The sequence below is a fragment of the Myodes glareolus genome, chromosome 6 (assembly GCF_982192425.1).
Source record: "Myodes glareolus chromosome 6, mMyoGla1.1, whole genome shotgun sequence".
Taxonomy (NCBI): domain Eukaryota; kingdom Metazoa; phylum Chordata; class Mammalia; order Rodentia; family Cricetidae; genus Myodes; species Myodes glareolus.
Window position 1 is genome coordinate 85,702,047 of NC_142031.1, and position 22,476 is coordinate 85,724,522.

Here is a 22,476-nt window from a genome sequence, read left to right on the forward strand (position 1 = left end):
TCCTCTCTGGCAAGCCCTCCTACAAACACACTGTGTGTTCTGCCTGTTGCCGAGATAAGGACACTCTGGCTAAAGGTACATCAGATAATGGCATGGGTGGCCAAATCGGTGTCCTGCTGTCTCACGAGGGACTCCAGGGCTAGGTAAGATCAGACAGGACACTCCCACTGGTTCCTCAGTTGAAGCTACTCTGGAAAGCGACAGGCCACTGGAAAATTCACTTGCATTTGCTTCCCACTGGCCATGAGTGAAATGCCCTTTCTGAGACCGGAGAGTGCCGGAGGGCCTCACAACAGAAGTTCTCAGAGCTCCTTGGAGGAGGGATCTATTACTGGCTCGAAGGCTCAGCACAGTTTATGTGTCTCCCATGTCTCCTTCAGCATCAGGTAAGGGTACCCCATAGCAGAAAGCTTGGCTTCCCACTCTCTCTGCCACCTTTTCCCACCAAGTGGGTGGATGGGCCGGGGGGCTTTGGGCTGCCTGTTTGGCAGATCCGGGTGGAAGTAGGCAAGGCTGCCAGCCGGCAGTGAGTGAGTAGCTCTTCCCCTGCCCATTTGCTTTGCACCAATTTCTATTATTCACACCCCTTTCTTGGCTTGTCCACCACCTGTCCTGCATAGATAGAGAGGACAAGTAGGGGTACTGGGGGCACAAGGTGGAAGGAAGTCTGTTGAAGGAAAGAAGGATTCACCTCAAGAATAAACATAGTGCAGGTTACCAGCCCGCAGCCAGATGGAGAGACCCAGTATTCAGGGAAGCTATTGGGAGACACGTTCCTTGGGTGGTGGCCAACTGATAGTCACAAGACTTTCAAGGACTGAATAGCGGGGCATAGGAACTGAAATAAAGCTGTCAAATTGTTCAGGAGCAACTGGGGTACTGGGATGGGCTAGAGTTGGGTTCTGGGCTGGGAAACAGGGGCCTGGCCTTCCCGGGGCCTTACACTGCTCTTGCCCTTATGGAATTTACTTTAAAGCAACCGCGTTGGGCCCTGGTGGAACATCAAATCTTTCCAGCAGCGGTGGGACAGGCAAATTCTCAAAGACATCTCCTTGTACATCGAGAGTGGACAGATGATGTGCATTCTAGGCAGCTCAGGTAAGCAGCTGGAGGGCGCGTCCACTTCCAGGGAGGACTCCAGGGAGGCCGTGGCTTGGTTTAAGCGCTGTGTTGAAGAAATGATCTGAAGTCTGTAGAAAGTAGGCCATGCATTTGGCGCTGCAGGAATGAAATCTAACAGCACGTCTGTGAATGGGCCCTGGGACCAAAGTGAAGCCTTGAGAAAAGTCCCTTGGAGGAATGGAAAGTCCTGCCTAACATAAGTAGCTTGCTTGCTTGTTAGATTGGTTGGTGGTGCTGCTGGGGATCAAATCCAGAGCCTTGGGCATGCTAAGTAAGCCATCTACCACCAAGCCCCAGCCCCAGCTCTATTTTCAATTGGTATTTCCACTTCTGGAAAGTTCTTGTCAAGGTGTACAGCAGGCAGAATTTAACTCATATTCTTGATCCCGCTGCCCTGTTTTACAAGGCTGATTATCAGACACAGAGAGAATAACATCAAGTCTTATCAGTATACTATGTTTTTAGTTTTTTTTTTATGTTTTGTTTTGTTCTGAGCCACATTCCTAAGGACTGGGACCACCTGTGTGTATTCCCCATGCCCTTCTCTTCTTCTCAGTGGAAAGTTTACTCTTTGGATGTGGCTTCCATGTTTGTTTTTGTGTTCCTGCATCAGTAAGTCATTATCTTGGGAGGCATTTCCTCTCCTTTCATTACAAAGCCTATAGTTGTAATCCTCAGACTTCCAGCCCCTGGGGAGGGCGTACACTGGCCCAGAAGAGGGGCTCGGAGTTCACGACAAGGGGTCGTTCTGCATATATTAATTTAAAGATTCCGACACATTAGTTCCATAAGACCCTCTTGATTGAGAAACAGGTTGCAAATCGTTGGCATTTAACCCACTGCCCACTCACCATGCTCTTTCCTAGAAACAGGAGGTGTTAAGTCTGGGGTGAGAGTCAGGTGTGGCACCATTGGGACACAGCTGAGGGAGTCTCCCAAAGCTCTGAAACACAGGCTTGTCCCCCACTGTGGGATGAGGACAGACCTGGTAGGCAGGCCCTGGGGTGTAACCCTCTGAAGAGATGGTGCCATTTACTATGTGGTGTAGCCGGAAGTCGGTCCCTGGAGATGAACAGATGAGACTATCCTGTTTTGACTCTAAGTCTCCAAGACTGTGGGTACACCACACACACACACACACACACACACACACACACACACATTTCTACACATCGCTCAGCCTCAGCTGTCTCAACTCAGGCATTTTCCTACAGTAATACAAAATGGATTAAGATGTCCAGCCTCAAGTCGAACCCATCCATAAAGCACAACTGTACAGCAATTGATTAAGATAAAATAAAATAATATGATGTGGATTAAATGAAAATGAATTCACTGACTGTCTCAGTCTAATTGGAATACTGTAAAAAATATCATATACTGGGTGGTAGTGGTATGAGCCTTTAATCTTAGCACTCGGGAGACAGAGGCAGGGGGATCTCTGTGAGTTCAAGGCCAGCCGGGTCTGCCAGTACAGCCAGGGCTACACAGAGAAACCCTGTCTCAAAAAACCAAATATATATCATGTGCAGCATGGCTTATGAGCAACAGTGTGTATTCTTCACACCTCAAGAGGCTGACACACAAGGACCTAGAGGTCTGATTTGCGCTGAGGGACGTAGTATTAGCTGTTTGGCAAAAACACCTGGCAGAAATGACTTAAATGACAAGAGATTTATTTTGGTTCATGATTTCTGAGGGTTCAGTCCATCATGGTAGAACAGCTTATACCATGATGGAGAGGAAGCAGAGGGAGGATGCAGGGAAGAGCCGTGACAAGACATACCCAAGGAGCACCCCCAATTACCCACTTCTCCCAACTAGTCTCCACCTTCTAAAGTTTCCAGAACCTCCCCCAAAGCACTGACAGCTGGGGATAGAAGAGCCTAGGAGAATGACATTTCGTATCCCACTCACGACAGCTGACTTCTTCATGAGCAGTTACTTCTGGCTGTTCACATAATGGAAGAGTTATGGGATCTCTCCGGGGTCTTTTATATTTTAATTAGTTAATTAATTAAATTACTTTGTGTATGTATGTGCAGGTACATGTGTTTGTGAAGGCCAGCAACCAGCTTTGGGTGTCTTCTATCTTGTGTATGTAGAGACAGGGGTCTCACTATGTCACCCTGGCTGGCCTGGAACTTGCTTTGTAGACCAGGCTGCTCTCAAATCCACAGAGATCTGCCTGTCTCTGTCTCCCGAGCTCTGGGCTTAAAGTTATGTGCTACCATGCCTGGCTTCCCATATTGTTTTCTGAGACAAGGCCTCTCTCTCACTTTTGCCTGGGACTTACTGATGCATCGAGGCTGGATTACAAGCATGTCTCACCGTGTTACAGTGAGCAGTTTTCTAAGCAACCCATCTCCCTGACCCTCAACCTCTGTTCTAAGCACACTGACCCCTTGTCTGCTTCCAATACACTTCCTAATACCATTTCAGTCACCTGGAGACTTGTGTGTGTGAGAGACTAAGAATCTGCCTCCAGAATGGCATCCTGCTACACTGTGTTGTAAGTTAGTACTTAACGGTTAATGAGAACTGGAGGGAAGAGAAAGTTGAGGGGAGAACCCCGAGGATCGCCATGTGAAGCTCAGAAGCAGCAGTCTTGCTAGTGGCTGTGAACAGCTACAGGGACAGACGGAAAGAAAGGACAGGAGGCAGAGCAAAACACTGCTGCAGGAACCACATAAGAGGTCTTTATTGCTCTGGTTAGAGAAATAACACAGGAAGGCAGGGATCGTGTTTGGGGAGTCAGGGCATAATCCCAACAACTCATGAAGGTCACTCCTTCTCCTTCTCTTTCTCCTCCACTTCCTCCGCCTCCCCTTTTCCTCTGTGTGTGTGTGTGTGTGTGTGTGTGTGTGTGTGTGTATGTGTGTACGCTACAGGAGGTTGGACCAAGTGTTCTACAACTGAGCCGTTTCCCTAGCCCAGGGTTCATTTTTTTCTTTTAATACAAGAAAATGGTTTTATTCCTACCCTTTAGTTTCCGACAGTTTACCCTGACTGTGATAATAAGACCTTGCAACTAGCGAAGCCGTTGAGCTAGCATCCATAAATATGGGTGGGGAGGCGACAACCCATGAGTTTCTCCACGCGAACTAGTCTTTCAATGCCAGGAGAAAACAATTGCAAACAGACCCCACAATACGCGTGGGCAGAAAGGCAGCGGAGCATGTCTCATGCACACTGAAGTGTACAAACAGCACGTTATCAACAGTCATAGGGTTTACATTAGAGCGATGGCATCCGAAAGCGACGTTCCTCTTAAAGGATGTGATGTTCTCCTTTCTACCCCACTATGCCTGAACATGCATGCAATCCTGCTTTGGTCAGCCATGACTAGGACAGATGATGACCGCCACAGGAGCGTATCTTTGGACCCCTCATGATAAAAGCGGCTTCCACAAAGTTCCTAAACAGAAGATATTGTATCCGTGTGAGCTCCTCTGTCACCTCAAGTACCAGGCTAGAACTCTGCAGAGATGTTCTTGGTAGCAACTGGCTGGCTATGGCCAAGGCTCTTGGTGCAGGCTGAGGTCAATTTGTTTTCCCCAAAGGCCTTCAATGTACCTCAGTCTCTCAATACTCAAGAGCTTGTTGAAAAGCAGAGTTACATTCAGTAATTTTGAGGGTCTACATTTTGGGGCCTCAGACCAAAGGTCAGAAGGCTCTGGCAATGTCATCTAGAATCAGGCAGCACTGTAGGGACCACAAAAAGAAAGTTAGGTACCAGGGGCTAATTTAAGTAACCTGGCTTTCCTATTCTGATCCTGTATTTCTCTTTTCTTTTTTTCTTTTTTCTCTTCTCTTCTCTTCTTTTCTTTTTTCTTCTTTCCTTCCTTCCTTTCTTCTCCTCCTTTTTATTTTTGTTTTTGTTTTTTTGACACTATTATTTTGAACTTGTATTTTCTTACCCCCAAGATGTTTTCTCCACATTTATTTATGCATGTGTGTACATGTACAGGCAAATGCTTACCATGGCATGCATGTGGACGCCAGAGGACAACTTTTGGTAATTTGGTCTCTGCTTCTACCATGCACCTCTGGGACTGAACTCAGGTCCTTGGGCTTGGTTGCAAATCCCTTTACTGACTGAGCCATCTTATAGAAAGAGCAAATGAAAGCACCTTCAGACGCGGGTTCCAATCCTACTAAGGGCAAGACAGCTACTTTCTTTTTTCTGGGGTGGGGGTGGGGGGTTGAGACAGGGTTTCTCTGTAGCTTTGGAGCCTGTCCTGGAGCTAGCTTTTGTAGACCAGACTGGTCTCAAACTCACAGAGATCCCTGGGATTAAAGGGCTATGCCACCAACTGCCCAGCTAGAGAGCTACTTTCTTGTCGCCAAATCCAGAAGACACTTGCACATGGTGTTTGGCATGTTGCTAGGCTTGCCCCCCTTCACTCAGGCGCTTTTCCCAGGGCACCTTGGAGAGGTGCAGCCAGAGTTACATCGAGAGGCACAAAGGGTCTGGAGAAATGTCCCCATTCTCACGCGGAGGCTCCCCCAGGGCTTTCTTTTGTCTCCCTCAGGTTCAGGGAAAACCACCCTGCTGGACGCCATCTCCGGGAGGCTGCGGCGCACTGGGACCCTGGAAGGAGAGGTGTTTGTGAACGGCCGCAGGTTGCGCAGGGACCAGTTCCAAGACTGTTTCTCTTACGTCCTGCAGGTGGGTGCGACCCCGGCCCGCCCCACCCCTCGCCCCCACTTCCGGGGCTCCAGCGACTCTGATGTCCCCTTTCCTGCAGAGCGATGTCTTTCTGAGCAGTCTCACCGTGCGCGAGACGCTGCGCTACACAGCGATGCTGGCCCTCCGCCGCCGTAGCTCTTCGGACTTCTACAACAAGAAGGTATAGTAAAACTGACAGTGAAGGCCACTTCCCAAGGAACAAGGCCTGGTGCCTCAGAAGCCCCTCTCCTGCCAACTCCCGGCCCGCCCATTTTCATCTTTTCTTATTCTGCTCCACCTCTGCCCTAAGTGGCAGTTACACGAGCTGTATGAACACCTGAAATGTGACCAGTCCAACCTAAGCCTGGTTTGTTATGATGCCCCTGGGATCTGTCCTTCCATCACGTGGCTTCAGGGAATCGAATTCAGGTAGTCAGGCATGGTGACTACTGTCCTTAACCGGTGGGCCATCTCATCTTGAAGGAACCTTATGAAAAGTAGACTAAGTTTCCTTCATGAAGAAAGAAACAACGGAATCCTCACTCCAGTATGTTTGTTAAATGTACCCAGTTTGCTTAGTTCTGTCTGGACTGTGAAGGCCTGGGAACTCCCCAGGGAATAAGGACAGGTAAGGCTGTCACTCCAAAAGACAGCTTCCTAGGAAGTAGGCTTGTTACCAGACCCTTGGAGACAGAGCAGGCTGCTTTCACTTGAGAATCCTGACAACTCTGGGAGGTGGTCTCTAATTCTAGAGGAACCCACTCCTCACGGAGACCCCTCATCTGTCTTTTCCCCTAGAGTCCTGTTTCTCTAAATTATTCTCTGGTCTCACCTCTGGCTGGCCTTCATCAGGCTTGCTCAAACACAGTATCTCACATCTGTCTGATATCGGCCAGGGTGGGGGCTTTATCTTCCTCCTGATACTGATACACCTATGCCTTCTAACCCCATCAGACTGTATGAAACACTCTGGAGTCTGAAAAAGACATCTGTATTCTCCTGAGAGATAGGTGTGCAAAAACATGCTCATGTGGCTTGGTGGTCCTAACCAAGTGACAGAGAAAGAAACAAGCCACACTCTCCCTCCCCACCCCACCCCCCGCCGCCCGCAGCTCGCTCTCTGCCTGCTTCAGTATTTTTTATGCATCTATTTATTTTACATGCCAGCCACAGCCTCTCCCTCCATCCTCTCCTCCCAGGCCCTCTTCTTCATTCCCACACCCCCCATCCCGTCTCCTCTTCTATCTCCATTCAGGAAAAGGTGGGTCTCCTATTGCTTTAGTATTTTTTAAAAATTTAAATCCCATATAATTTATTTATTTTTTAAAGAAGGGAGCTGGAGAGATGGCTCTGTGGTTAATAGCACTGGCTGTTCTTCCAGAGGACCGAGGTTGGATTCATGGCACCCACATTGTCAAGCAAAGCTCGGTTCTAGGACCTTTTGACCTGATTCCGAGAGGAGACTTCTTTGCCTCACTTCCCCTTTGTATCTTCTATAGGCCAGGGCTCCATTTCTGCTGGTGACTACCCTCTCCCCTCTGGCTCTCCCTCCAAAGTCACCTCTTTTCCTGTAGCTGCATTGTGGTTATTTTTCCAAAGCAATGTGCTTGTTTCTTTTCTTTCTTTCTTCCTTTTTTTTTTTTTTAATTTTGAAAGGGGCAGAATCTCGCTAAAGATGACTGGGAGCAAACTCTCTACTATACTGTTTCAGCCTCCTCTATGCTTTCCCCGGGGCTGTCTGCAGACTGGGGGATCAAGAAAGGGGAGCGGTGGAAGTAGAGGTTCTTCCAAAGGTCTCTGGGGGCTGCAATAAGCCCAGGAAGGGACAAGGGAGAAAGGCCAGCCTTCTTAGAACGCCAGTGAGGTTTGTGTTTATATGTTGCTGGTGTGGAAGGCAGAGATACAAGGAGCTATAGGTGTAAGCAGAATGAGGAGGGCCAGTGAGGGAATCGGAGGAGTGGAGGGGGAGCTGCGGACATGCTAGGCATCCTTTGAAGTTTCTCAAGCAGATCTGAGTAAAGATTGGAGTGGCTTTTAATTACTTTTGGAAGCTGGATTATATTCCTTTGATGTAAAACCGCACCATGATTGGTCACTTGGATCTCTAGGACTTACTAGGGTCACAAAAAAGAAACGGGGGCCACTTCAAACCAAATTGGATTTTTTTTAAAGCACAGAAAATATTTATGATAATAAAATTTCAAAACTCAAACACTTAACATAATCTATATCATAATTATGCCTTTGAGATTTTTTTGATGCAAGAATAAATATTTTGTCTCTCCAGGAACTTAAAAACACTTATTTAAATCTGGCTTATGTATTATCCATTAAACCAAGGTGGATTTTACTGGTATGGACTTCTCTTCCCAGGGTTTGATGAGTCTGAAAGTGACCCTCACGCTCGAAGAGAAGCATTATCCATCCTGGGCCGTCGCCTGCCCATAAAGTGAAGTATCAGCCATAGTTACAGGTGGCAGGCCTGGACTTTTCTCTCTTACAGGTGGAGGCGGTCATGGAAGAGCTGAGTCTGAGCCATGTGGCAGACCAAATAATTGGCAATTATAATTTTGGGGGAATTTCCAGTGGCGAGCGGCGCCGAGTCTCCATTGCAGCCCAGCTCCTTCAGGACCCTAGTAAGTGGGACACAGACCTGCTACCAGATGCTCCCAGGGTATCCTCCATGTGCCTGAGGTGCCTCCTTATCCTCTACATGTTTGAGGGCTTTCTTCACAGTCGCCAGTGAGAAAAAGTTTGAGCAGGATTGAAATCTCTGACGTTTCCCAAACCAGAGACCCTAGATTTGGGAACTGCTATGTAGTTTATTTCCTGATGAGAGTCTCTCATTTGGGAGGACAGTCCTCAGCTTATCACAGTTTACCCCCACCGTGAGGTGAATGTGATTCACACTCGACAGTACTTTGAATTTTAATCTTTTCTCAGACTAATGAGAAATGGTAGCATCTCAGTGAGCCACACTCCTGATTGACCTTGCGGGGGAAACAACTGGTCCTACAGTGTGCTGTGTTACCAAGCTCTGGTGCTCAGTAGGTTAGGTGGATCAAATGCATCTTCAGCCTATACCATGTTTTACTTACCCATAGGGTTATATGGGGTTACTATGACAAGGACCATTTGCATTGACCATCTCCTAAGAGTACCCCATTTGTGTTATCCTGTCCCCAGGTGTGCTCCAGAACCTTCCATGATTATGAGGCCCACCTTGTCTACCCTAACTTATGAGGGCAGCTCCATTGTGCCCTGTAGGGAAGGCCAGTGAGTTCTGGTATTACTAGGAGTGTTTATGCCATGGGCAAGTGTTTATGAGTTGGCACGGTGTATACTCCATGGGGAAGGCACTACAAAAGGAGGCAGCCAGCCCCCTGTTTCCTTCTACCTGGTTTGGTTATTCTTCCAACCTGACAGACCTCACCACGTATATGTACCCGGGTGGAGGCATTTTGCACCTGAACTCTTTCTTCACCCCATGGTAGAACAAGCTCTTCTAATTGATGCTTGGTCACAAGATGCTAAGGGGCCCTTGTCACTTTCTGGGTAGACGTAAGCTACAGTTAAACTTCTGAAGAACCCGACCAATGCCTGCCCATCCGCCCCCCACCTCAGACGCTGTTTCATTTACTCTTCTGCTGAGCACAGTCCCCATTAGTCCTGGAACGTGTCCTGATAGAAAATAAGACTGGGCTAGATAATTGTTAGCTATTCTATTTAGCCTCCCCAAAGGCTGCCTGCTAGCCCTGTTTTCTGCTAGTATCCCCTGCATGGAGCCCAAGTAGTCCAGAGTACAAAAAGGCCTGATCTGTTCACTGTCCTGTCTCCAGGTGTGCTCCAGAGCTGAGAACTAGGCCCTCCCAGGTCAGGGTCTATCTCCTGGGCTCAGGCTGAAAGCCCATTTCCAGGCAGCTACAGTTTGGCGCAGCAGCTCCATGGAAGGCTCAGAATATTGAGTTTTGAGTACAGAGCATGCTGGGCAGTAGTTCAGACGTCTGACCTTTCTTTGCCGGCAGAGGTCATGATGTTTGATGAGCCAACCACAGGACTGGACTGCATGACTGCGAATCAGATTGTCCTCCTCCTAGCTGAGCTGGCTCGAAAGGACCGCATTGTGATCGTCACCATCCACCAGCCTCGCTCTGAGCTCTTCCAAGTAAGGGGATGGCCCGTTTCTCGTACTGCTCAACTCAAGAGAAGTAGGTATGGTGTCTTGAACCAGGAATGACAGGGCAGGGTAATAAGCATGGACCAGTGATTGAAAAAGCGAGGAGCCCGGTTTACCTAGTGCACGCTGAGCCTTTTCTATATACTAGCTCATTTGGTCCACAATCATTTAGTCCACAAGGCGATCCTGATGCCAGGGATCCACACATACACTGAATGGAAGAAAAGAATATAACTTAGAAATGACTCAAAATGGAGCCAATATCACACTGTTGGTAAAACACTGTCAGTAGCAGCTTGAGGAAGATGACTCCGTTGGTAACATGCTTCTTTATGAGTTTGGATTTCCCATGCCCATAAAAGCTGGGCAGAAAAGCACATGCCTGTAATCACAGTGCTGGGGAGGCAGAAACAAGAGGATCTCTGGGGCTTGCTGGCCAGCCAGTCTAGCTGAGTCCATGAGTGCCAGGTTCAGTGAGAGATGCTGCCTCAAAAGTAAAGAGAACAATTGAGGAAGACACACACACACACACACACACACACACACACACACAGAGAGAGAGAGAGAGAGAGAGAAAGAGAGAGAGAGAGAGAGACCTGCCTGGCAATGTGATGTGGCTGGCATCACAGCCCATTCAGCTATCAAAGCTCTATTTTGTCACAAAAATCATAGATTTTATATGCAAAAGAAACTCCACGATTTGTTGGTTTCCTATAGACGAGGATCTAATATTTCAAACACAGCCAACACACATAACACCTCTGGTTGCTCAAGGTAACTCTCAGTGGTTTTTCTCTGCCCAAATGTGATGCTGGGCCCAGCACCATAGAGCAATACTCACCATGCACAGAGGTAACCCACACTGGGAACCAGAGGGATGTCTTCCCTTGTCTCCAGTGGACACACCCCCCCCCCCCCCCACACACACACACAAATACAGATGCAGGGCAGGGTAACAGAGGACTAACTGTCTGCTTGGAAGTGTATTTCCCTTAAGGACATGGTTTCCCGAGCACACACTAACCCCGTCTGCTGTCCGATTAGCACTTCGACAAAATTGCCATCTTGACTTACGGAGAGTTGGTGTTCTGTGGCACGCCGGAGGAAATGCTTGATTTCTTCAATAACTGTGGTTACCCTTGTCCTGAGCATTCCAACCCCTTTGACTTCTACAGTAAGTTTTTTTTAATGTTTGCCAGCATGGCTGTTTAAAAGTCATTTTTAGGTTTTAATTATGTATTTCTGTGTGTGCTGTGGTCTACATGTGAAGGTCAGAGGATGGCCCTGAAAAAGTCAGGTCTCTCCTTCCACCATGTGGGTCCTAGGGATCAAAGTCAGGTCATTAGACTTGGTGGCAAGCACCTTTACCTGTTGAACCATTTCTCCAGCCCTAAATCTTCCTTATCTTTGATTTCCATGATACTGACCCTTCCAGGTTTTTATTTTTGCTTTTGCTTTTTTTATTTTGATGTCTGTATTTTTCAAGGAGCTAATTTGGCAAGTCAATTAACTTGACCCCAGTTATTTACGAGAGAATAAAATGGGACTTCTCTCTCAGACTCTGACAAAGTTGAGTTTCTGAATTCTCCCAGGCAGTTGTTACGGGATTCGCATTGCCTCTCTGGGTAGCTGTAGACATTCTAATGCAGCAGGTGATCATGAAGATAGGAGCTTCTCTGCAGGGATAGGAACAGAACAATTGATGAGTCAGGTATTGGGATCCATTCAGTGAGGGCACGCGTGCATGTGTGTGTGTGTGTGTGTGCACATGTGTATGTGTGTGTGTGTGTGTGTACGTGTGCATGTGGTGTGTGTGTGTGTGTGTGTGTGTGTGTGTGTGTGTATTTAGAAACACATGGGTCATATCTTTTGGGGAAAACTTTTAGTGGACTTGACGTCAGTGGATACCCAGAGCAGAGAACGAGAAATAGAAACCTACAAGCGAGTCCAGATGCTCGAATCTGCCTTCAAAGAATCGGCAATCTGTCACAAAATCCTGGAGAATATTGAAAGAACGAAACACCTGAAAACCTTACCCATGATTCCTTTCAAAACGAAAGATCCTCCCGGAATGTTCTGTAAGCTGGGTGTCCTCTTGAGGTAAGAGCCTGGGAAATATAGCCAAGGTCCATTTTAGGTCTTTATAGACATTTACCAATAATGAAGAAAAAGGAACTAAAACCAGCTCATTTGATTTTCAGGCGAGTAACAAGAAACTTAATGAGAAACAAGCAGGCGGTGATTATGCGTCTCGTTCAGAATCTGATCATGGGTCTGTTCCTCATTTTCTACCTTCTCGGGGTCCAGAATGATGTACTAAAGGGTGCTGTCCAGGACCGTGTGGGGCTGCTGTACCAGCTTGTAGGATCCACCCCATATACTGGCATGCTCAACGCTGTGAATCTTTGTAAGTATGGGAGGTACATCTCTCTCCCCCCAATTCATCTGCTCCAGCTGTTACCTTCCAAAAGCTCACCATTATAAAGGTATTTCTCTAAGCTAAAACTTGCCCCACCCCCGAATTCCCCAGGGAAAGGTAATTAACAGTAGGATCACTTTAAGGCAAGTAGCTCATCAAGTGGGCACCCCTGAGGGTCGGCGCACCCAGAAAATATCAAAGTGATGCAGCATTGATGGTGTAGAGTTTGGAACGAGCTTTGCAGAAGTTCACATCCTAGGATGTTCAGTTCGTGTGATCCAAGCTACCAAGCATGATTCTATTTTGGAAGAGCCAGCACCTAGTTTTTAAACCCAGTGGGGACCCTGAAGCAGCACTGGACTGCCTGGTACTGCAGTTTGCTTCAGGAAAATAGGCTTGGAGAAATTTCCGAAATGGAGTATCAGCCACAGGGAAGAGGGAAGAACAGCGTTTGGAAAGCCGGTCCTAGGCGGGCCCAAGGGGCAGTGAGAAGTCTCCATCTTTCCCAGGCTTTTCTGGCCTCTGGGAACCAATGTTGAATGCAGGTTGCTATGGGAACCGATATCCTGCCCGGGAGGACACAGGGCCTCAAGTCACCCACTCGTGCCCCTCTCTGCTTTATTACTTTCCAGAGAAGAAAGTAAAGTGTGGGGTCTTTGCTACTGCACTGGCCCCTAGGTAATATGAGAATTTTGAGGTGGGAGGGTTTATTATCCCATGATTGTGAAGCCTGCCTGGCTGCCTTCTTGACCCAGCCCCGCTAGACCTCAAGTTAGCGTGGGTGGCCTTTCCTCCCTCAGTAGTGTGGTAACTGACTGTTTTTGGAACATGTTTTCTATGCCAGTTCCCATGCTGCGAGCTGTCAGTGACCAGGAAAGTCAGGATGGCCTGTACCAGAAGTGGCAGATGCTGCTGGCCTACGTACTGCACGCGCTCCCCTTCAGCATTGTTGCCACTCTGATTTTCAGCAGTGTGTGCTACTGGTAAGGTGGTGTTCAGGGGCACCATGGAGGGCTGCTGGGACACATGGAAAGACAGCTCCATCCATGTCTAGTGCAATGATCTTCTTTCAAGGCCTGTATTTTGTTACAAAGAACCCCACTGAGTACTGCATGGGACCCAAGAGCAGGCCAGCGAGACTTGTGCCAGGGAACAAGTCCCATGGTCTGAGGGTCTGGGCTAGAGAAGAGTTCTCACAAGGACACGGGGACAGGACCCAGGTCGCCTTCCTAGGCTACAGCAGCCCCAGCAGCTTGAAGTTTTGCTTACAGACCTGGAATGGGAGCTGAGTTTTCTTCCTGAGAATGGAGAAGAGAATGAAATTGGGAAACTGAGAGAGGAAATAACTTAGAGATTTATGATGGACTTGCCAGTGGGCCCCAAGATGTAAAGAGAAAGCTTTAGTGGATCTCAAATCCGCTAACTTCCAGTGGCGGAATAGAAGAGCAGGTCCAACTGGTAAAGCAATATGCTGCGCTCCCTTCTGATCCTGCAGTGAGCAGGGCTCTGAGGAGAACGGTGCAGAAGTGGGCAAGTCAGAGAGGGCTGGGGACGTGGGGCAGAAGGCCATACTTGAAAACTTCAGTATGTTCTTGGAAATGGAAGATTCTGAGCACTACCAAGGGTAAGGCACAGCATGTGATTGAGGTTTAGAGACATTTCTGTGGATGGCTTATCAAGAAAGCCAAAAGACAGTGCGGAGGAAAAATTAGAGTGGAAGGGATGATCCTTGTCCTCATATGATAAAAATTATCAAAGGCGACAGAATGTTTTTAAAAACCACAAGGCTATGAATTGAGAAAAAATTCACATAATTAAAAAATATGGTGAACTGGGCGGTGGTAGCACAGCCCCGTGGTTAATCCCAGCACACAGGAGGCAGAGGCAGGAGGATCTCTGTGAGTTCGAGGCCAGCCTCGTATAGAGTGAGTTCCAGGATAGCCAAGGCTACAACAGAAAAACTGTCTCAAAAAACAAAAACAAACAAATAACAAAACAAAAACAGGGTGATTTGGGCAAGAGGAAAGTGAGCCTTCAAGACTGACTGGGAGGGCATAGACAAAAAATGGGGGAGTTCTTTTTCTTGCTCTAAAAATGGACTGATGGACCTGCAAGCCTAATGAGAGTTTAAGACACACTATTGCTGGTGAGAACAATTGTTGAAAGACATTTACAAGAAATATGCACAGAAACAAATTAGCTTGTTACAAGGACATGAAGGTCAAATCAAGGCTCTGAAAATAAAAGACACTAGTGAGATTGGGTGGGAAGGAAATGCACGGGGTACAAGTCTGTGAGCGATTTCACACCGACAATAATCCTACCAAGTAGGGATGGGTTTGGGGCAGCACAGTGGGTGAGCCCTCAGCATTAGGGTAGGAATGGCAGGTAGAACACAGTTATTAATGAAGAGACCCAGAGAGTTCAACAGCCCTACATCTGCCAGCGCATATGACTGTTGTCTAAACAATTTAATATTTTGCCACGAGAGCTAAAGACGTTCTAACAGGCAATTCACACTGAGATGAAGTCAATGGAAACAACCGTGGTAATAAGGGGGCTCAAATGTTGACTTTGTTCCAAAAGAGGACTGACAAAGAGGAATGGGCTTGCCCTGCTAATTCCACCTCCCACTGGCCAGCAAGGATTTATTCACAGGAGACAAGTATGGTCTTTTTCTTAAGTGATGTGCGTGGAGAGAAAACTAAAGACCTGTGTTTTTCTAGGACTCTGGGCTTGTATCCTGAGGTTGCCAGATTTGGGTACTTCTCTCTTGCTCTCTTGGCCCCCCACTTAATTGGAGAATTTCTAACTCTCGTGCTGCTTGGGATGGTTCAAAACCCCAATATTGTCAACAGTATAGTGGCTCTGCTGAGCATTTCTGGGCTGCTTATTGGATCTGGACTTATCAGGTAAGGAGAAATGATTCAAAAGATTCAATCTGGCATGGTTTGTGGTCGAGGATCATCTAATAATGGCTTCCATAAAGCAAACCCAGAGAGCTGAGTTATCTATCACCTTGGAGTTGGGGCTGTTTCTACTGCTTGTCAACTTTATTGTTTTAGACCTTGAACTGCTCACTGTTTGTTAATACGATGTCTTTTTATTGGATATCAGGACACAACAAGATAAGCATATTATTGATGTGACGCACATGTAGCAAGCTAATAAAACAAGAGAAGAAAACCAATCTAGATTCTCTAAGAAAACTCACAGCTCAATTTATAGCCAGTGTATACATTAGCTCCTATCTAACTGGTAAACGTGAGGCTGTTTTCCAGTTCTCAATTCTCATTTTAAAAACGTTTATTTTTATTTGAGGTGTTTGTGTGAGTGTCTGCATGTGTGTATGTGTGCCATGTATGTGCTGGAGCCTATTGAGGCCAGAAGAGGGCATAGAAGAGGGCATAGGATCCTCTGAAACTGGAGCTATAGGGTTGTGAGCCACCATGTGGGTGGTGGGAACTGAATCCAGGTCCTCTCCAAGAGCAGCCAGTGTCCCTGACTGCTAAGCCATCTCTTTAGAACCCCCTTCTCTGGTAAAGGGGATGGGGCTTGCCCTGCTAGTCCGCTCTCCCACTAGCCAGCAGAAGAGGAAAGTACAGTCCTCTGGAGTCAAAGTTAGTTAGATGAGGAAGCACCATAGACAGAGTACAAGTCCAGAAAGAGTGAGGACTAGTGGACATGCGCACATGTTAACACTATCCTTGGGTGATATTTAATTCCTTATCACATTTTATTTTATAAATTTTCCTTTATATATCATTTTGTAACCAAGAACATACACCCATACAACACACATACTTCTTACATTTAGTAGCAAAAAAGGGTCAAAAAATTTAAAGAGTAAAATCTGTCCAGGCAACACTACACGTGGGCTCCAGTTAGTCAAGTACAAGCCCAAGGGGACATGATGGCTTGGTGAGGTGGCTTGGTGGGAAAGGGCTTGCTATGAAGCATGAGGACCTGAGTTGGGGTTCCCTGCACCCACATAAAAGTTAGGCATGGCCTGTAGCCCCAGCACTTAGGATAGCGTATGCAGAGACAGGAGGACAGCTGGAACCAGCCTACTCCCGCTCCAAATCACAATCTTCAGATTCAGTAGGAGACCCTGTCTCATAGGAATAGAATAGAGAGACAGAGAAGAACACATGACATCCTCCTCTGGCCTCCCAATATGTGCTCAGGGGTGCACACACATGAGCAAGCACATACATGTGTATACATGTACACAGCTCCCACATACACATACAACAAAGTCAAGGAAGAAACATTAAGAAGAAGGAGCATCTATTTAAATGTAATTCCATTTATGTGAGAATTGGAGGAATTTGTTTTCAAGTAAGAAAGTCAGGTTTGGGCACAGCTGCTCGGGACTCGCCCCCAGGAGGATGCTCACACTGCACATGCTCCGTGGAGAGGGCTGATCAGGGCTGCAAGCCTCCTTTATTGCCTCGCTGCCGTGTGACGGTGAACAAGTCACTTTTTTTTCTGTCAAAACTGGTTTTCTCATTTATAAAATCTTGAGATAAAAAGCTACCTCTTCAGGTCATGGGGTCAATGGGAGGACCAGACTGAGATCATGCCATGAGCTGTCCACACTAGAGCATATTAGGGCGAGCTACCACTGAGCAAAGCGAGCTGTCTCCATCCATGAAGAACAGCCTTTCTATTACACTCTATTTGTCTCTGTGGCTGAAGTGGGTTAGTGACATCTCTGAAAACAGTGCGAGTCAGCCCAGAGGTTCAGGATCAGGTCAACAACGTCTCCTCTTTTCATATGTTCAGATCTTTAGTGTGCTGGTCAGTCTGGCACTACTTGGTTTTGTGGAAAGGGGATGATTGCTCTTTAAAGGGATACCATGGCCATCACTGGCAAACACTCTCATGTTCTTGGCAAAACCTCCACATAGCAAGGCTGCGCAGACAGGCATGTGTCAGTAAACAACCCATGGCTCCTCCCTCTTGAAAGCAAGCCAAAACTTCTGTGACGGAGTCTTGTGCCTTCCGCTCTGCTTCCCTGTCACCTGTACAGAACCTGCCTTCTGGCCCTACGGCTGAAGATGCTCTCTCTGAAGCACGCCTCCTGCCCCAGCTGCATACATGCATGCACGCATGTGCGCGTGCGCACACACACACACACACACACACACACACACACGCACGCACGCCCTCACACACACCCATCATTAAGGGCCACCTTGTATTGCATCCTTTCTCCGTATTTAAGACCACAGTCTTGAGAGCGGTAGCATGTCTTACTCATCAGTACAGTCTTCCTCAGGGGCCAGCCCATGACATAGAGCCAAGCAAGTGTGTAACACATCATTTGTTGGGTTGAGTGGATAAATGAATGACTTTCTGTGGGTTACCACACAGGGCCCAGGCACTGGCCATGTTGGCTTCCTTTCTGGCATCAAGCATAAGTGCAGGTGGAGCATATGTCTTGTGGTTAGCCTGGTGCACAAGGGGACATAAGGGCATGCACTTCTGACCTCAGAGCAGCAGCATGCAGAAGGGCAGCCCTCCTCCAGTGGCCGCCACCCTGTGCAGGTCTTGGCCATCCCATACTTGAACTTTTCCTGCAGCCTACTCTCCTGGTTTTGCCAGTCTCCCCTTATTCTGGTCCATTCTACTTTGTTAGTGTTACATTCATTTCTTGAAAATGAGATTTTTACTTGGTCTTTTCCATGGTTACTCAGTCAACTCATTTTGAAACCCTGATACTCTGCTTCTGGTGTGGCTCCAAGCTCACCTCCCTAGGCTCCCAGTTCCCATCCTCTGCTCTAGCTTGGAGAACTATTGGGCCCCAGCAGTGGGACTGGTGGCCTGTCCTTAGGCCATTTCTGCCTCGAAGTGGCCTCTTTCCTCTGTAAGTTTTTCCCATGTCCCTAAGCACGCTTTCCAGCCCACAGTCTGCCATCTAGGAAAACTGCCAGTAACTGAAGTCATAGGGCTCGGGGACTACCTGGGAATAGGTGAGAGAATAAATAAGAATGGTAAGGGTGTAATGAGCATGTGGTATTGGTAACCTATGCACTCCTGGCACCAACGGTTCACTTCTGTGTATTTTTGTGGTATTGAGGATACATAGTCTATGTCCCTAACTACATTATGAGTTCTGCAGGGATAAGATACTTTAAAAAAATCCCTAAAGCACCTAGGATTAGAATCTTACATAGAGAAATTATTTAATATATATTTAATTTATGTGTATGAATGTTTTGCTGGTGTCTATGTCTGTAGAGGTCAGAAGAGGGTGTTGGATCCTTTGGAACTGGAGTTACAGATGTGAAATTGAACCCAGGTCCTCCACAAGAGCAAAAAGTGCTCTACTGAGCTATCCCAGCAGTCCCACGGTGTATTTTTACTGATAGAAACTATATAGTGCTCCAAGAGGCATTCAAACTTGGCAGGACGTTTCTCCTGAGACAGACTGGAGAGGAGCATGTTCTTCCACAAGGATAAAGGCAGGCACAAAAGGGAAAAACAACAAACACTAAACAAAAACAAAAAACACCCCTCCCCCACAAAAAAATCCAAATCAATGAAAACACAAAAACCCTAAAACCAAGACCCAAGGAAGAGTTTCTGTTTGCAGGCTCCAACCTCCCTTCTTAGACACTAGTCTGGTCCTCCCGCCACCCTGAGGACCTCAGGTCTCTGCTTAGTCAGATGTCACAGTCATCACCTAATGTAGTATGTACTAGGTGTATGACTGCTTGTGTGTTTATATAAGTAATGCTGGGATAGACAGAGAGTCAGCCAAGGGTCATGAGAGTCTCTAATGAATCCAGTCTACTGAAACAGCTGCCAGGGAGGTGTTAAAATGATGAAGCACCATGCTTACTGGCAGACAACAATAACTGGATTCTATCTGGGAGAGTAAAGATCATCAGGAGTGTGAAGAGCCTGGTTCTACATCGTGCGAGTTCCACAAACACACACATTTTCTATCTTGTCACCAAAATGTCTTCAGTCATTTCTGATAGTGGGATACACTCACAGTTTTCAGTGTTGTTTGAAGACTTCATAGTAAGCATCACTTTTACAATAGAGGTGGACGATTATATTTAGATTAGAAAACATAAAGACTGCTCTTTTCATATAGTAAGACTATTTCCTAGAATCTATTGAATTTTCTTTCTCTTTTTTATTTTTCTTAAGAAACATAGAAGAAATGTCTTTGCCTTTTAAAATCTTGAGTTATTTTACATTTCAAAAATACTGCTGTGAGATTCTTATTGTCAATGAATTCTACGGGTTGAACTTCACGTGCGGTAAGTACTCTATTTTACAGTGTTATTTTTACATGTTGTCCTAAGTAAGCACTCTCCTAGAGAGAGAGAGAGAGAGAGAGAGAGAGAGAGAGAGAGAGAGAGAGAAGGCCAGAAAACAACTTTGGATTTTCTTCGGTTTTGGGTTTTGTTCCTTCCCAGCTACCTACTTGGTTCTCGGTTGTTTGAAACAATCTCTCACTGGGACCTGGGCTCTCTGATCAGGCTGGACCGACTGGCCAGCAAGCCTCAAGGATGCATGCCTCCCCAGTGCAGAGATTGTGTGTGAGTGTGTGTCACCATGCTCATGTTTTACGTGGGTGACTTGAACTTGGCCTTGTTTTTGTGGCAGTCACTTTCCTGAATAGGTTATCTCCCTGAACTCTTAGAAATGTTGTATCTTCATAATACAATTTTCAAGCCTTGATTTGAAATAAAGCCCACAATTTTTCTCTCATTTAAAACAATTTTTAAAGAGATTTATTTATTTTGTCTGTGAGTGTTTTGCTGTTTTGCCTACCTGTCTGTATGTATTCATGCTGTATGAGTACTTGGTTGCTGGTGGAGGCCAGAAGAGGGTGTCAGATCTCCTGGGACTGGAGTTACAGACAGTTGTCAGCTGCTCTGTGGGTGCTGGAAACCGAACCCAGGTCCTCTGCAAAAGCAGCAAATGCTCTTACTCTGAGCTGTCCCTTTAGCCCCAAGCTATTTTCTCTGTTTTCTTAAAGAAAAATATTCACCAGTCAAGATAATCTCCTGTCAACAGTCAATAGCTTAAGGGCACTTGATAGTCTTAGAAAGAGACAGGTCTATGTGATTGCTAGTATATTCCAGATAGGCTCAGTTCCTATATCACTGAACATACCAAAGCCAGCTAATGTGGCATCTTGCTCCCCAAACTATGTAGAGAATACAGATGGGTAAACCCATTTTTTTAATGACAAAGGTCAACCTCCAATTCCAAGACAGGGCAGTGGAACCACAAGTACCCATGGCCACTGGAAATCCCAGTGTATGGTAGAGTTTAGCGGTTAAATATTTTCACATGTCAATACCAATAACTTTTAGGGTGTTTGCTGGTAGGTAACAACCAGGAACAGGGGGATGTATCTATTCTCAAGAGACAATCAAATACTTTTCCATCTTCAAAACAAGCCAGGACCCCAGACTCACTCTTGCTTCATCTCACTGTGAACTCTGGGTTTACTGAAATATCGTGTGTCTTTCACTAAGAAGGTTACTTCGAGCGCTGAACACTTTCTGAACATCAGGGAGAGATTTGTGATGAAATGCATCAGAGCTGACTGACTGTCTGTCTCCTTGGCAGGCGGCTCCAATAGCTCCACGACAAATCACCCAATGTGCTCCATCACCCAAGGAATCCATTTCATCGACAAGACCTGCCCAGGTGCTACGTCCAGATTCACGGCAAACTTTCTGATCTTGTACGCATTCATCCCACTGCTTGTCATCCTAGGGATAGTGGTCTTTAAGGTCCGGGACTTCCTCATCAGCAGATAGTTAAGATCGCAGCCAGGACCACAGAGGAGCGCCATCTGCTAACCATCACGATTCCATCTGTGACCCTTGCATCTGTCAGGCCCCCAAGTGCGATGGAAACCGCTCACCGTCCCCTGCTTTTCCAGCTTGTGGGGAGATGTGGGACTTGGAAAGTGTGACTGAACTGGCCCAAGGATGTAAATAATAATAATTCATAAACCTATGGGAGATTAGTTTGACTATGTGTTTATTTTCTGTATACAGAAAATAAAGCCCGTTTTAAAAATCGTGTTTACATTTGATAAAGAATTTGGTAAAATAAAAGTGTGTACGATTACTTACTGACTGACTGCAATCCAGGAAATTCTGGGTTTGCCTGAGCAAGCCTCCTAGAGAAGGGGATTAGCAGCTTCCACTGCCATTTAAAAGCCACACATACATGTGCTGGTCACCTGGTCACATCAGGCAGCTGCTGGACAGATGTTGGTGAACACCCGATACACAGCAAAGAAACCTCAGGAAGAAGCTGAACATTGAACACTGTGTATCAGATCAAACTTCTGACGGATATGCTTGTTATTTTTCACTTTTAGCATAATTTACCTTTTAAAATGAAATGTTACTGGACAGAGTGTGACAGAGAGACGAGCTGCTATGTAGTGTCCATATGAAAATAGTCAAATGACCATTACAGTCAAGGGCCCCAGAAGAGCGGGTCACACACCAGGAACTCATGCTTTTGAGTTGGAGAGCGAAGGGCACTGATAAGGGTGAACACACACCCACAGTGCATACTTCCAGGGAAGCAAGAATGGGTGTCGGCTATTAAAAATAGATTCTCTGCTAAGTGACTGATTATCTTTCTCATTGATCCTCAAGTAATTTATGAATAAGTCTGAAATTTAATTCTCTCAGTGTCACCATGGTAACCATGAGTGAGGCTCTCAGAGAGCGCGCATGAACTTGTTCTGTTACTGTGACCTAGCTCGTAAAGAATGATAAATTACAGCACTTGAAATGTCTCCCATTGCAGGAGAAAGGAAGCCACAGTGACAGTCTATTGCTAAGAACTGCATTTAAGGATCTGAGGCATTGGTATATTACCAGCATAGTATTGTCAAGTTTTATAAAAGTCTGTGATGCTGATGATTATGGTGTAACAGTTACACAATGCCTTACAGATTATATATGTCACATCAGTTGTAGACAGTCCTAGGGCTGATAGTCTACTCCACTAGTTCAAAGACAGTCCCACAGGGAGGAGCCTCTTTTGAGATCGCTGATTTCAACCTACTGGAGACATGAGTGA

At 46.5% G+C, this 22,476-nt stretch overlaps 1 protein-coding gene across 1 annotated transcript; it reads left to right on the plus strand.

The window, feature by feature from the left end:
* The first annotated feature begins 63 nt into the window (after positions 1 to 63).
* Abcg5 (ATP binding cassette subfamily G member 5) lies at positions 64 to 21,453 on the plus strand. The gene is made up of 13 exons (XM_048416333.3): positions 64 to 386; positions 977 to 1,098; positions 5,658 to 5,794; positions 5,874 to 5,975; positions 8,298 to 8,430; positions 9,820 to 9,959; positions 11,016 to 11,145; positions 11,858 to 12,071; positions 12,173 to 12,378; positions 13,235 to 13,373; positions 15,117 to 15,302; positions 19,558 to 19,670; positions 20,995 to 21,453. Exons 1-13 carry the CDS (start codon positions 244 to 246, stop codon positions 21,186 to 21,188), a joined length of 1,959 nt encoding a protein of 652 aa, XP_048272290.3. The 5' UTR covers positions 64 to 243; the 3' UTR covers positions 21,189 to 21,453.
* The last annotated feature ends 1,023 nt before the right edge of the window (positions 21,454 to 22,476 follow it).